General features: G+C 42.3%; 1 protein-coding gene across 1 annotated transcript in view; it reads left to right on the forward strand.

The window, feature by feature from the left end:
• Positions 1–15442, forward strand: part of FNTB (farnesyltransferase, CAAX box, beta) — a 76624-nt gene that overhangs the window by 9814 nt on the left and 51368 nt on the right. Inside the window, exon 2 of the mRNA XM_017533836.2 lies at positions 10283–10349. Within this exon, the coding sequence (XP_017389325.1) occupies positions 10283–10349 (67 nt within the window). The remainder of the gene's footprint in view (positions 1–10282; positions 10350–15442) is intronic.

Consider the following 15442-nt stretch of genomic DNA (forward strand, 5'->3'; position numbering starts at 1 on the left):
TTTTTGAGACAAAGTTTTGGTCTTATCGCCCAGGCTGGAGTGCAGTGATGCGATCTCCACTCACTGCAACCTCCACTTCCCAGATTCAAGTGATTCTTCTGCCTCAGGCTCCCAAATAGCCAGGATTACCGGCACCCACCGCCACACCCGGCTAATTTTTGTATTTTAGTAGAGATGGAGTTTCACCATGTTGGCCAGGCTGGTCTGGAACTCCCTACCTCAGGTGATCCACCCGCTTCCATCTCCCAAAGTGCTGAGATTACAGGTGAGAGCCACCATACCTGGCCTATTGATTGGATTTCTATTGATTAAATGAAAAACTTCATGAGGTATCTTTTAAGCAGAGCTGTTGAGAATGCAGACGTTTGGTTAGTTCTTCATTTATTTATTGCCATGGCACTTAAGTCTTGGGGACTTTAGTGCAGTTACTTGATTCCAGCCCCCTAGAGTCTAACACAACCTCTCCGTCATTGAACAATACAAACTAATGTACATATACTTATGCATCACTTAATGACTGTAGAAATACATTGTCAGTAGGAAATTTCCTTGTCGTGTGAACATCATAGACTGTACTTAACAGAAATGTAGATGCCATAATACATCTAGGCTATATGGTATAGCCTGTTGCTCCTAGGCTGCAAAACTATACAGCATGTTACTGTAGTAAATACTGCAGGCAGTTGGAACACAATGGCCTCCCAAAGTGCTGGGATTACAGGTGTGAGCCACTGTGCCCAGCCTGTATGTGTTACTTTTATAACACTAGCAATGCAGTAGGTTTGTTTACACCGGCGTCACCACAGGAATATGAGTAATGCTTTGTGCTACAACATTATGAAAGCTGTGTTACTAGGCCATAGGGAATTTTCAGCTCCATCATAGTCTTACGGGACTACCGTGGAATATGCAGCATGTTGTTGACTGAAAGGTCCTGATGTGGCGCTTGACTATATTAGTTCATATCATATATATGTGTGTAGTTTATGAGTTGATACATACTTATTAGTTTATATACCTAAAGATATATGTGTGTATTATACATTTATGTATTATATGTATATTGTATATACATGTGTGCATATATGTGTGTGTGTATGTATATATGTATGTATGTATGTATAAAGCATGACCAGCACACTTGAAGACATTCTGTACATAGAAACACCTAGTCTGGGGCTGGGTGCGGTGGCTCATGCCTGTAATCCCCACACTTCGGGAGGCCAAGGCAGGCAGATCACCTGAGGTTAGAAGTTCAAGACCAGCCTGGCCAACATGGTGAAACCCCGTCTCTACTAAAAATATAAAAATTAGCCAGGCCTGGTGGTAGACACCCGTAGTCCCAGCTGGGGGGCTGAGGCAGGAGAATGGCTTGAATCCAGGAGGTGGAGGTTGCAGTAAGCCGAGATTGTGTCATTGCACTCTAACCTAGGTGACAAGAGCAAAACTCTGTTTCAAAAAAAAAAAGAAAGAAGCAACCTAGGCTGGGCTAGGTACAGTGGCTCATGCCTGTAATCTTAGCACTTTGAAAGGGTGAGGCAGGAGGACCGTTTGAGGCCAGGTATTTGAGACCAGCCTGTGCAACATGGTGAGGCCCCATCTCTATTAGAAAGAAAGAAAGAGGGAGAGAGAAAGAGAGGGAAGGAGGGAGGAAGGAGACACGCAGAGGGAGAGAGGAGAGAGAGAGAGAAAATAGAAAAGAAAAAGGCCAGGTGGATCACAGGGTCAGGAGTTCAAGACCAGCCTGGCCAAGATGATGAAGCCCTGTCTGTACTAAATATACAAAAATTAGCTGGGCGTGTTGGTGGGTGCCTGTAATCCCAGCTACTCGGGGGTCTGAGGCAGAGAATTGCTTCAACATGGGAGGCAGACGTTGCAGTAAGCTGAGATCATGCCACTGCACTCCAGCCTGGACGACAGAGCGAGACTCCATCTCAAAAAAAAAAAAAAAAGAAAAGAAATATCTAGCCTGTGCCCTATCAGAAGCAAGGGTAAACTCTTGTCTTCTCTCTTTGCCATATCCTGAGTGATCAGTTGCCTCATGACTAGAAAAGGTAAGAGAGGTACCATTAGGCTTAACATTTGTTAGGTTATGTATTAAATAATGGGAGAGCTGGCCTTGGAACCTAACAGTTAGGTATAATGTATTGATGGGAGAATGAATAAGGTCTAAAAACTCAACTGACTTACCAGTGAACTTTGAGAACACAGCTTCTACGTATGTTGTGGCCTGCCTGTCTATGTAGGTGTGGGGGATGAGGCATCAGAAAACTAAGCACTTTGAAATCCTTTTCCTTTATTTTTCTAAGAAATTTATGATTAACAAAAATATGATAATGTAACAGCTGTTTTTCTGTAACTGAGAATTAACAGTTGCTAACATCTTTTTCTTTTTTTTTGCTTCTGGTTATTTGTTTAAAGGAAAGCAATTAGAAATATAGCCAGAGCCTCCTTTAACCCTATCCACGGTTCAGTGTGCCTCCCACCCTTTCTAGAACCATCCCTTATCATGAGTTGTGTGTGCATCCTTACATTTCACTTTTAATCCTTTTATGCATTCATAAGCAACTGGATTTGTGTGTGTTTTAAAAAATTCACATAATTGTCACATTGTCATTTTGCCTTTTTTCATTTCACATTAAAAAAAATAGAAACGGAGTCTTGCTTGACTGGTTGGAGTCTTTTCAGATTTCTCTTATGGTCATAATTTGGCAAAGGCAATCTCCCTTTAGGATTGTGAGAGGGTCCTGAATTCTGTCAAGATGTAGGTGTAAAGGATAACCAGCAATTTATTCCCCAGGTCACAAGATTTAGAACTTTCCCAATTACCCCTGTAGATGACATCCCAATTGCAGAACCTAAGATTGGCCTGTTGAGATGTCTCTTCACACTTTTGCATTTCTGACTGGCTGACTCCACACAGACGGGTCCTGTGGTCCCACCCAGAGGCTGACTCAGTGCAGGAGCACCGTCTTCCTTCCACACCCCTATGATTTAATCCCAACCAAGCAGCATTCCCATTCCCCAACCCCCTGCCCACCAAACTATCCTTGAAAAACCTCCAAGCCTTCGGGAAAAGTGATTTGAGAAATAACTCTGTCTCCGGCATGGTGTGGCCAGCTGCATTCAGTTAAACTCTTTCATTATTGCAAGGCTGTGGTCTCAGTGAATTGGTTTTGTCTGTGCAACAAGCAGGAAAAACCCGTTGGGTGATTACGAAATGGGTAAATCTCAAAGAGGTGGCATAGACTTCAGGCGTAACCACCATGTTCAGCTGAAACAAAGAAAGAAGGGTTTGGGGAGGCCAAGAATGGGGAGGTGACCAGAAAAAGCAGAGTAAACAATGGTAAGGTTTGTCAAGCAGGTTTAGGTAGGTGCCTTCTCCATTGGTCAGAGTTCCTAGTGGCTTAGAGTCATCCCTCTCTTCCTGGTACAGAAAGAGAGGCAAAGGGAGATTTCCTTTATAGATGTAATTTTCCCTTACAAATGGGGTAACTTCTGCTCTGTTTTCAGAGCTTCTCTTTTGTCTGCTGTTTCTCAAAATAATCAGCTCAAAATAATCCTTATGCCAAAGAAGCCTATTGTGGGAAGACATATTCTGGTCTCCTGCAGTCATGTTTTGAGGTGGCATATTCTGGTCTCCTGCACATTCAAATGTTAGGTTATTTATTTAGAGGAATTTTTGTTAAACATTTAAAAAGGTTTGTTATTTTTGTTTATCCTCTACTAGTTGAGAAGAAAAGTATGTTACTATTTTTAAATTAATTATGAATGAAGAAAGTACTATTTGAGGTAAAACTTTATGCATCAACCCCTGAGCTGAAATGTAGTGACTATTGCCACTGCTAAAAACCTTGTTTGATCAAACTTTCAACCTAAATTAATAGAGAGAGGCTCTCTAAAAGAACATGACACATATTTGGGAATAGAGTATTACAGTGGGAATATCTGTGCCACAGTAAACTATGTGCATATTCAAGGAGGTAAAGAAAGACAAAGGCTTTTTTCTTTTTTTTTTTGAGATGGAGTTTCACTTTTGTTGCCCAGGCTGGAGTGCAATGGTGTGATCTCAGTTCACTGCAACCTCTACCTCCCAGGTTCAAGCAATTCTCCTGCCTCAGGCTCCCGAGTAGCTGGAATTACAGGCATATGCCACCACACCCGGCTAATTTTGTATTTTTGGTAGAGATAGGGTTTCTCCATTTTGGTCAGGCTGGTCTCGAACTCCTGACCTCAGGTGATCTGCCCACCTTGGCCTCCCAAAGTGCTGGGATTACAGGCGTGAGCTACCATGCCCAGCTCATAAGACAAAGATTTTTAAGGGAATAATGAGGATTATATAGTTCTTTTAAGATAACTATTATTAGCTACAAGGATCAGTAACAAGTGTGACCAGTTTGAGATTGGACAAGTAGTTGCTGGACAGATGTCCTCGTGGAATTATTTTTTGTGTTAGGTTGTGATGACCTTTGTGCAGGGTTGTGGTTTTTGCAGTCATTTGGGATAGTTTTTGTTATCAAGCGTTGATGCATGAGAACCCTCTCTTTGTAGCTGTCCCTGGCATTGTCAGAATTTTTAAACACAAGTAACTCCATTTTGATTTTTTTTTTTGAGATGGAGTTTCACTCATGTTACCCAGGCTGGAGTGCAATGGCGCGATCTCGGCTCACCGCAACCTCCGCCTCCTGGGTTCAGGCAATTCTCCTGCCTCAGCCTCCTGAGTAGCTGGGATTACAGGCATGTGCCACCATGCCCAGCTAATGTTTTGTATTTTTAGTAGAGACGGGGTTTCACTGTGTTGACCAGGATGGTCTCGATCTCCTGACCTCGTGATCCACCCGCCTCGGCCTCCCAAAGTGCTGGGATTACAGGCGTGAGCCACCGCGCCCGGCCTTCCATTCTGATTTTGACAATATTCACAAATGTTAGCGTTGCATCCATCAGAATCCCCTGGAGGACCTATTAAAAGAAGTTGGTGGACCCCACCCCCTAAGTGAATCTATAGGTCTATGCTGAGAATACCTGAGAATTTCCATTTCAAATAAGTTTAGCTTAGTTCCTGGAGAACCTGTTTTTTCTTTTTTTTTTTTTTTTGGGTCTTTTTTTTTTTTTTTTTTTTTTTTTTTTTTTTTTTTTTTTTTTCCTCCCCTTTTTTTTTTTTTTTTTTTTTGAGACGGAGTCTCGCTTAACCTGTTTCTTGAGTAAGGGGAATGGTTTCTGTGACTCATAGCAGCATTATTCATAATGGCCAAAAAATGTTCACCAGCTGATAAACTGGTACACAAAATGTGATGTATCTATACAATGGAATATTATTTGGTGAAATATAAATGGAGTAATGGTACATGCCACAGCATAGATGAGCTTAGAAAACATTATGCTTGTGAAAGAAGCCAGCCACAAAGGACCGCAGCTTGTATGATTCCATTTATATGCAATGCCAAACAGGTACATTTATAGAGGTAGAAAGAAAGTAAATTAGAGGGCCAGGCATGGTGGCTCACGCCTGTAACCCCAGTACTTTGGGAGACCGAGGTGGGTGGATCACTTGAGGTCAGGACTTTGAGACCAACCTGGCCAACGTGGTGAAACCCCATCTTTACTAAAAATGCAAAAAGTTAGCCAGGGCTGGTGGTGGGTTCCTGTAATCCCAATTACTCAGGAGGCTGAGGCAAGAGAATTGCTTGAACCTGGGAGGCAGCAGTTGCAATGAGCCGAGATCTCACCACTGCACTCCAGGCTGGGCAGCAGAGTGAGACTCCATCTCAAAAAAAAGAAAAGAAAAGAAAAAAAAAAGAAAGTAAATTAGTGGTTGGCAGTGGGGAGAATGATAAGTTGGATTTGATACCTGAGAACTGTGGGGTTACTTTTTGGGGGAGTGAAATGTTCTAAAAGTGATTGTGATGGATACACTACTCTATGAATATGCTAGAAGTCATTGATTTGTGCACTTTAAATGAATGAATTGAATGGTATATGAATTGTATCTCAATAAAGCTGTTAAAAAACTATACCAGTTCTTAATTATCCATGGGACCTGTTACAAAAGGAAAAAAAAATAGAAAAATATATCAGTTCTTAAGAGAAAATTATTTATTATTATGAACAGCTGACCTGTAATACACAGATATTCATCAGAATTCATAACTTGACTTTTCAGATATGAGTCAGTTACTAACTGCATTGGAAAATCACTTGTTCGTTCTGAATAAATGATTAGGAACTCCAAAGAGAAGGACACTACATTGGGAAAATTTTAAGCATTTTCCACTGTGCAGTATAAAATATTTCCATGTTTTTGTCAGGTGTCTTAGCTCAGAAATAAAACTCCATTTTTCTTGTGTAGTACTTGGCTGCTTTCCTGCAAGAGAGCTGAAGATGGGACTTCTGATTAAGGAGTTCCTGGCTGGGAGCTTTTATCCCTAGGCATCTAAGTGCCAGAATGTTAAGAGGAAGGTGCGTTCATGCATTAGCCTTTGAATATTATTAAGTCATATGGATTCAAATGGCTTATATTAGAGTAAAGGAAGTGAATTTTCTTCCCAGTTGATTTTGTGTCATTCAGAACTCACTAACTCACTTGGATAAAACAGTGCAGTTGGTCCTCCATATCCTTGGGCTCTGCCTCTGTGGATTCAGCTAACCACAGATTGAAAATATTTGGGGAAAAAAAATTGTGTCTGTGCTGAATAAGTACAGACTTATTTCCTTGTTATTGTGTCAACCTGAAAGGAAGAAGCTGAGGTGAAGTTAATATAAGTGGAGAGTTTATTTGGGCCAAAATTGACGATTGCAGCCTAAGAGCATAGATTCAAGTTGCCCTGAATGTTCACTCTAATTAGCAGCAGTTACAAGTAGGTTTTTAAAGGACAAGAATAGTTACCCAAAAAGCTGACTAAAAGAAAAATAAATAAAGGAAAAGAAGAGGCAGTTTCTAAATTGTTCACCAAGACTTTACATTAAAATTACATAAGGTATGCCTTATTCTTTGTATGACAAATTCCAGGAACATGAATATAGTGGATGAGGCAGCTAGGGAGGAATGAAATGCCTTTAAACAGCTGCCCCCAGACGTGGTTGTTGGGAGCATAACCGAAGTCCTATACTTGATCTCCCTGGGCCTGATAAATTTTGTATACGTCACATAACTCAGACTGCTCTGAGCTATTTTTCTTTTCTCAATTGTAGTTATATTATACTGGGAGCTATTATAAGTAATCTAGAGATGATTTAAAATGCAGGTGTGCACCATATAACAACAGACTGCATGTACCACAGTGGTCTTGAAAGATTATAGTAGTGTATTTTCACTAAATTTTTTTATGTTTGGATATTTTTAGATCTACAAAGGCTTACTATTATGTTACATTTGCTACAGTATTTAGTAACATGCTGTACAGGTCTGTAGCCCAGAAGCAATAGGCTACACTATATAGCCCACGTATGTGGTAGGCCATACCACCCAGGTCCAGGTTGGTTTAAGTACACTTTGTGATGCTCACACAAGGATGAAATCACCTAAGAAGGCATCTCTCAGAACGTATCCCTGTAGTTAAGCTATTCGTGATTATATGGAAGGGTTGTATAGGTTTTGAGCAAAATGCCACCATTTTATATCAAGGACTCGAGCATCCACGGATTTCGGTATCCTGGGAGATCCTTGAACCAATCCCACATGGATACTGAGAGATGATGATATATCATAGGCAAATCTTTATTTAATGATCTTACTGATTTCTTATCTATTTTTCTATCCCATTCAGCTTATAGGCATGACTGAGAAATGAATTCTGTGCTTCATTTAGGCTGGTGCTTTATTTTAGCCACGTGAATGTCGGGAATGGAAAAAGAATTATGATGATTCTGGGATGACTTTCTAATTCCTCCCAAGTCAGATTCTCATGGTGATGTCAGTCTGTTTTTTGAAGTATTGTAACCATTTTTTTTTTTTTTTTTTTTTTTGAGACGGAATTTCGCTCTTGTTACCCAGGCTGGAGTGCAATGGAGTGATCTCAGCTTACCGCAACCTCTGCCTCCTGGGTTCAGGCAATTCTCCTGCCTCAGTCTCCCAAGTAGCTGGGACTACAGGCATGCGCCACCATGCCCAGCTAATTTTTTTTTGTATTTTTAGTAGAGACACGGTTTCACCATGTTGACCAGGATGGTCTCGATCTCTTGACCTCGTGATCCACCCGCCTCAGCCTCCCAAAGTGCTGGGATTACAGGCGTGAGCCACCACACCCGGCCCCTATTGTAACCTTTTAAACAGGTCATCCTTCAAATTTGTTCGAAAGCAAATATAAAAGCATATTCTAAAACCAGATGTGAATTAATTTTAGATTAGCTGTCATTTTAGATGATTCATGTCACTGCTCCCCTCATCATGACAGATATTTCTTGCATGCTTCTCAAAGGGACTAGGAGCTCTGCCTCAATGGGTGTTTCAGAAATAAATGATGCATTTTTGAAGTTTCTCAGGGAGATTTTTATATATCTTGAAATCTCAACAAAAACATGTCTCATTACAAAGATTAGGGATGTCGAGGAAGGTGAACCCCAATCCTGTTAACCAGACCCTCCCTCATTACTGTACCTTGTCTTTACAGGAGCTCTCCCATGAGACCACATTGTGACCACAGTCGTTGCCGGGTATGCTCAGCAAGTCATTACACCAAGGCAGGGGGTTGCAGCAGAGAAGGAGGTTTAGTCATAAGATCATTTGATGAGGAGATGGAAAGAATCCTCAGATTCCTCCTTGAAAAGTTTGGGGTTAGGGTTTTTAAGGGCTTTGGAGTGGGCTGAAGTGTGGAGTGTGGAGTTTGTTGATTGGCTGAAAAATGTAGGGTGAAGTTATGGTCAGGGAGATGAGGAAGCTGTATTCTCAGGCAGATCCTATTCCTCTGGGGGAGTTTTGAAACTGATGGCTGGAATTCAGAGTCTGAAAAACATCCTAGTTGGTCCTTAAACAAAAGTATTATGATTCTAATGTCAGAGATCCTGGATCTGTATGAACAATGGGATGCAAATGGTCAGATTTTTTAGCATCCAGGAAGTGGGCTGAAGTGCAGCCTCATTCATGCTTAATTATAACTGTATTTCTGTCCAGAACCCAGCATGCCATTTTTGTCAACCATGTGGGGCAGTTTCAGCATTATAGTGTGGTGTTCAGAGGAGAAAGATCTGATTGCTTTTGTGACCTGACTTTCTGAGATCCTTCATTTTATGGGACCGTGAGTCCTGTGTGTGACGTAGGACCAGAATTTGCTATTTGTTTTGGTGTTTCAACAATTGATGTTGTTCTAAACCCCGCAGATGATTTTAACTCTTCAGTCTTACAGTAAAAAGCACAACTGTTGGCAGAAACTAGTTATGTGTTTCAGAGTGGTCAGTTAATGACCACCCAAACAACTTTATAGAGCAGGAAGAATACATATTTCAAGTGGAGGGGAGGAAAATGTCATTTTCCCTCTACCCTTCTAATTTCTGGGCTGAAACCTCTATAACAAAATAACAGGATAATAAAAAAAAAAGCTAGCAGAAGTTTGTTAACATGTATACTTCATGTATACATGGGAGATACCCAGGAGAAAATGAGTCATTCTGAAAGAGGTGATCCAGAACTCCGGCTTATATAGCATTTGCAACTAAAAACAGAGAAGGTTGTGGGGGAAGCCAGTGGTGGGGAGGTGAACAGGACAAGTATGATAAATAAGGGTAAGGTTTGTGATGCAGATTTCAGTAGGTGCCTTCTCCATTGATAATAGTTTCTTCTGATTTAGTCATCCTTCTCTTTTGGTACAGAGAGGGAAACAGCCTTACAAATAGAGAGTTCCTTTATAGATGTACATTTCTGTCTCAAACTGGTGTACTCTGTTTTCAGAGCTTCTCCTGTATCTGCAGTTTCTCAAAATAATCCTTATGCCATTGAGGCATATTTTGGGGTGGCAGATGGTCTCCTACACAAGCAAGAGACATCTGCTGTCTTCATCGGCTCCCTGAATAACTGGTGCCAGGGAACTAAACACCAAAACTGCCATTAGTTCAGATATTATGGATTCGGTTTCTGGAACAGTCCATTGTGATGCCAACATGGTACAGGGGATTCCTCCTTGCCTTGTCCTAAGCCTGTCATCCTGCAGAACCCCTGTCTTACAGTACTGTGAAGTTCCAAACCATACCAACCAACCCTAGCCAATAGGCATTTGTGGCAATAGGAAGAAAAAGCTGATGGAGGTCTCATCTGCATTTGTTTTCTCTCTCCCATCTTCTGCATCCTTACCAGGCAAAAGTAGAAGAAAAGATCCAGGAGGTCTTCAGTTCTTACAAGTTCAACCACCTTGTACCAAGGTAAGCTGTGGTTAGGAGTTCTAGGGGATGAACACCGCCATGCCAAAGCCTTTCTTTCCTTTTTGAGCAAATCTAACCACAGGGGAGCATCCGCTGCAAAACTGGTGTTTCTTGTCCTTGTGGCTACCTGGATATGCTATGACCCTCACTCTTCCTTCTGGTAGAGTACTGTTGAGAGGCGATTCTCCATGCAAGCTGAGCTGCCAGGTGTTAACGTGGGGATTCCACTCAGTGCCTGAATTCTGAAGTCTGAAGGTGGAGCGAGGAATTCCAGGTTTTTGTTTAGTGGTGGCCTGCTGCTCTGGTCTTCAAATGAGAACTCTCAGATTTTTCTTTTTCTTTTTTTTGAGACAGAGTTTCGCTCTTATTGCCCAGGCTGGAGTACAGTGGCGTGGTCTCGACTCACTGCAACCTCCACCTCCCAGGTTGACGCGATTCTCCTGCCTCAGCCTCTCAAGAATCTGGGATTATAGGTGCCCGCCACCATGCTTGACTAATTTTCGTATTTTTAGTAGAGATGGGGTTTCACCATTTTGGCCAGGGTGGTCTCGAATTCCTGACTTCAGGTGATCCACCCGCCTCAGCCTCTCGAAGTGCTGGGATTACAGGCGTAAGCCACCGTGCCTGGCCCAGATTTTTCTTTTTCATATTGCACTTTGAGACACATTTAGAGTCCAGGGAGATGGCCAGGGATGGATTCCTTTGATGTAGATTATTATTTGATTGGAAAAGCATGAGAAGTTTGAGTTTCTCCATGCCTGCTCCCTGTTGGTAATTGTAGCATATCCAAGGATGAAATTTCAAACGAGAAATAGAATGCCCTTTGTTTTCCTTGGAGCTTAGCAAATTGAAATCCTCTAAGTCCTGTGAGGTCAGGTATTTCGAAAAGGGAATTATAGGAAGAAACTTATTATTTAATTTGAACCTTTATTTTCTCTTCCAGTATTTTGTAGTATGTCACACTAGAATTTCATAAGGTGATTTCATTCTCGTATTAGTACTTCTCATGCAGTCACAAATTGTTTCTTTGAAGCCATTATGTGTTATATTTCCAGCCATCAGGATTCATCAGTAGTCTAAAACTGTGTAGTCATTATTTTATCTTAATGATGGAACATTCTTCTTTCTTTCTTTTCTTTGAGACAGAGTCTTGCTCTGTTGCCTAGGCTGCAGTGCAGTGCCCTGATCATAGCTCACAGCAGCCTCGAACTCCTGCAGATCCTTTCAGTGCGGCCTCCCCAATAGCTGGGACTATAGGAGTGCATCACCTAGCTTATTTTTATTTTTTGTAGAGATGGAGGTCTCACTGTGTTGGTCAGGCATGTCTTGAACTCCTGACCTCAAGCAGTCCTCCCAAAGTGCTGAGATTACAGCTGTGAGCCACCGCACCTGGCTGGTAGAACACTTTTCCTTGACATCTCTAAAGAAGGTGTGGTTAGGCCACTGGCTGATTGACTGGTTGGGAAGCTGCAGGTCTGAAGTTCAGCCTTTCCTCCTTCATCATGTCTCTTGACTCCTTGAGATATCCTAACAGACTAAATCCTGGCAGGTCAGCCTCTGGGTACTTCTGCTGACTGGAACATTATAAATGGCTCCAGCCTTGTTACCTTTGTGTCTCTCTCTTTCTCTCTCTCTTTTTTTTTTTTTGGCTACCATTTCTTAAGAACCCTTTTCTGATTAGACATGGCAGAAAACAGTTTGAAAACACATGTTCATAGGGAAAGACAGGTGGGAGGTTAACTTCGTCTTCATTCCCTGGGGAAGGAAAGGAGAAAAATATCAGCTTACTAGTATAGTGTTTCCCTTCACTGCTAAACCAAATCTCTGCGTTAACCCAACGCTCTGACCTCAGTAAAATGAATTATTCCTCTTGTCATGAGACACAACTAGAGATTAGCAAATGACACCATTTAAACAGCTTGGGAGAAGGGTATCCATGGCAGTTTGCTGCCCCTGGGTACAAGCCAGTACAAGCTTAGCTTCCCCAGAGAGGACAAGACTTCATAATGGTGAGGGTGTGGGTGATTGCTTTCGGAGGGGCTTTGTTGTTGTGGCTGTGCCCCAGATGACTCACTTGATTGGGCTGAGTCACTGTCTACTGCCTGGGCTCTGGGGACACACAGCCTCTGTTTCCCACATGAACCTTTGATTATTTGACATTCCTTTTTCATCCGCCATCAGGAGAGAACCCTTGGACTCTTTCATCCATTTTTTAAAATTTGTTTTTCCTTAGCTCATGAGCTGAAGACTCTTTTATTCACACTGAGATATGAGGGAAGATGGGAAGTTCTAGTTTGGGAGGAAGCAGTTGTTTTTTTGTGAGTGGCAGTAGAGGACATTAAAGGAGTGAAATCCCCCGATTCACGGATCATAGGTCAGGTATGGGTGGATAAAAAAAGTGTCTCTCCTGGGCTTGGATCCTTGTGGAAATAGAATATATCAGGGCTCTGGGTTAGTTTCTGGAATTTCACAGTTACCCATTTTATCATTGTTGCCTGTGAAATTGAGTGTTTTAAAGGATGCTAATTAATATTAGAGATGTTATATGTTTTGGCTGAATGGCTGAGTATATAATTCAACATATTACTATAAGGCTGAAGCCAAACATCACCATCATAAAATGAGCTCCTAGGATATAAGAATAAATTACAAAATTTATCAGAATTTTAAATTATTATCACAGTCTCAATATTTAACATTTTAATGGTCAAAACTTAAAAGTCTGGGCCGGGCACAGTGCCTCACACCTGTAATCCCAGCACTTTGGGAGGCCAGGGCAGGTGGATTACGAGGTCAGGAGATCGAGACCATCCTGGCCAACATGGTGAAACCCAGTCCTTACGAAAATACAAAAAATTAGCCAGGCATGGTGGCAGGCGCCTGTAGTCCCAGCTACTCAGGAGGCAGGGCAATCACTTGACCCCGGGCAGTGGAGGTTGCAGTGAGTCAAGATTGCGCCACTGCACTCCAGCTGGGTGACAGAGCAAGACTCTGTCTCAAAAAAAAAAAAAAAAAAAGTAGAAGTCTAACACTTTAATGCAGGAAGTGACCTTCACTGTTAGCTAAAGTACATGGTCATCTGTTAGCAGGAAATCTAGAGGGCAGGGTTGGTTTGTGTGTCTGTGGTCATGATGCTGATCCAATGCGACAGAATCACACACACGCCCAGGACCACAGACCATGCACGGGTTCAGGGCCGTCTGTGATGATGCTGAAGTCGGCATTTGCCTATTCAGCATTCCAGGGCCAAAGCTGAATAGCAGACTGGGCTGAAAGTCAAGGCTGGAGCTGAATGGCAGTACATTCTACAATTGATCCCCTTCCCAGAAATGATTTTCCTCTCTAAGGTTGTGACTGTCTACCTGGAGTGAAGTAGTCAGTTCCAAAGAGCTTTTTGACCATGCTTTTCATGGTTTTATTAGTGTCCTGCTTTCCCATGAAAACTCATTTTTTCTTCCCCATGGGTATTTTCATGGTTTCACACCCTTTTCAATGTACCCTTTTGTATTTATCACCTTAGCTTTAATAAAAAACTTGAAATGCATAAACTACACACACACCTTTCTCACATGTAATTTTAAATTTGTTTTCTCTTAGGCAAAAGGAGCCTGGTGCTCTTCAGAAATGAGAAATATTGATAATGTCCCTGTGCTAATAGAGCCCTGGAGGTTAAGTGCTGACAATGGCACTGAAGCCAGAATACTCTTGAGTTAATGTTCTCAAAGCAGGCCTGTCACAGGCACCAGCTTAGCTCCCATGTTTTCTGCCATTCCTGTATGTGATGCAGTGTTAGAATTTCCCAGATCCTGAGCAGGTAGAGGATGTATTCCTTTCTTACTGTTATTCTTTCCAAGGTCTTACAAATAAGTTCATCTTTCCTCAATTGGTTTATTACTTACATGCCAGGTGCTTATTTTTTGAGTAGAGAGGCCCCCGGCTTTAGTGGGTTAGAAAGTCCCCAGGAACCAACAATGGACTGAATCTCCTGTCCTCTCATCTGTCACAATCAAATGCATGATTCTCAGGATGGCCCGGTTTGTGGGGAGGAAGTGGGTTTGCTTTCATTCCATTCTGCTGCCTTTGTGTGATCCACTTATTCAGCAACAGTATCCAGAGGGTCTCCAAAGGACAGGACACTCTGCTGGGCTCAGGGAAGCCGATGTGAGCAAGGCTAGCCCTGGGCCTGCCCCCACTGGGCTCTTGGTCTAATTGGGGAGGTGGACATTAAACAAATGAACACAAAGACACAGTTACCAATGGGATAGTTTGAGAGAGAGAATCACAGGGAGAATCTAATTTTGATTGGGAAGTTAGGGAAGGCTTCTTAGAGAAAGTGACATTTAAGCTGAATCTGTAGGTAGAATAGGGGTGGCTAACTTAAGGGATGTGGAGAGTGTTCCAGTCAGAGGGAACAGCATGTGCTAAAGCCAGGAGACCAAAAGGAGCGGAGCTCAAAGAAGGCAGCATGACCAGAGCTCGGTGAGGCCAGAGATGGGGTTGGAGAGCAGTGTGGGTGGAGGCACACTTCGAAGAGTCCGAAGCCCAGCAGGCTCACTCCTCATAAGAAGTACTATTTACATCATTACCCAGTACACACAGATGTGCAAGTTCCTTCTCAGACTGTGGAAACCTGACTTCCCATAGCCTTAGTAGATTTACCCACTTGCTCTCCTGTCCCCTCTGCACAGTGACACGGGGCCCTCCTTATCCACTTGAGCTGACGACCCGTGCATCCCCCCTGCACTCCCTCAACCCCTGCATGAAGCTGGTCTTGTTCTGCTCCATGTAATTGAGTGGCTTTGGGGCTGAATTGTTCAGGTAAAAAGGAGAAGAGCTCTAGCTTTTAACTTCTTACACAGAAAAGATTTTTGGATAGAGGTGAGTTGAGAATGAAGGGCCAGTGAGGGGATTAGTCAGCTTGGGCTGCTATAACACGATATCACAGATGGGGTGCATTCAACCACAGAGATTTATTTTCTCACAGTTCTAGATGTCAGAAGTCTAAGACCAAGGTGTCCGCAGGTTTGGTTTCTCCTGAGGCTGCTGGCTGGCTTCACCAACATGTTATACTTCTTTTTTTTTTTTTTTTTTTTTT

This window comes from Cebus imitator, unplaced genomic scaffold, assembly GCF_001604975.1.
Source record: "Cebus imitator isolate Cc_AM_T3 unplaced genomic scaffold, Cebus_imitator-1.0 Scaffold83, whole genome shotgun sequence".
Lineage (NCBI taxonomy): Eukaryota > Metazoa > Chordata > Mammalia > Primates > Cebidae > Cebus > Cebus imitator.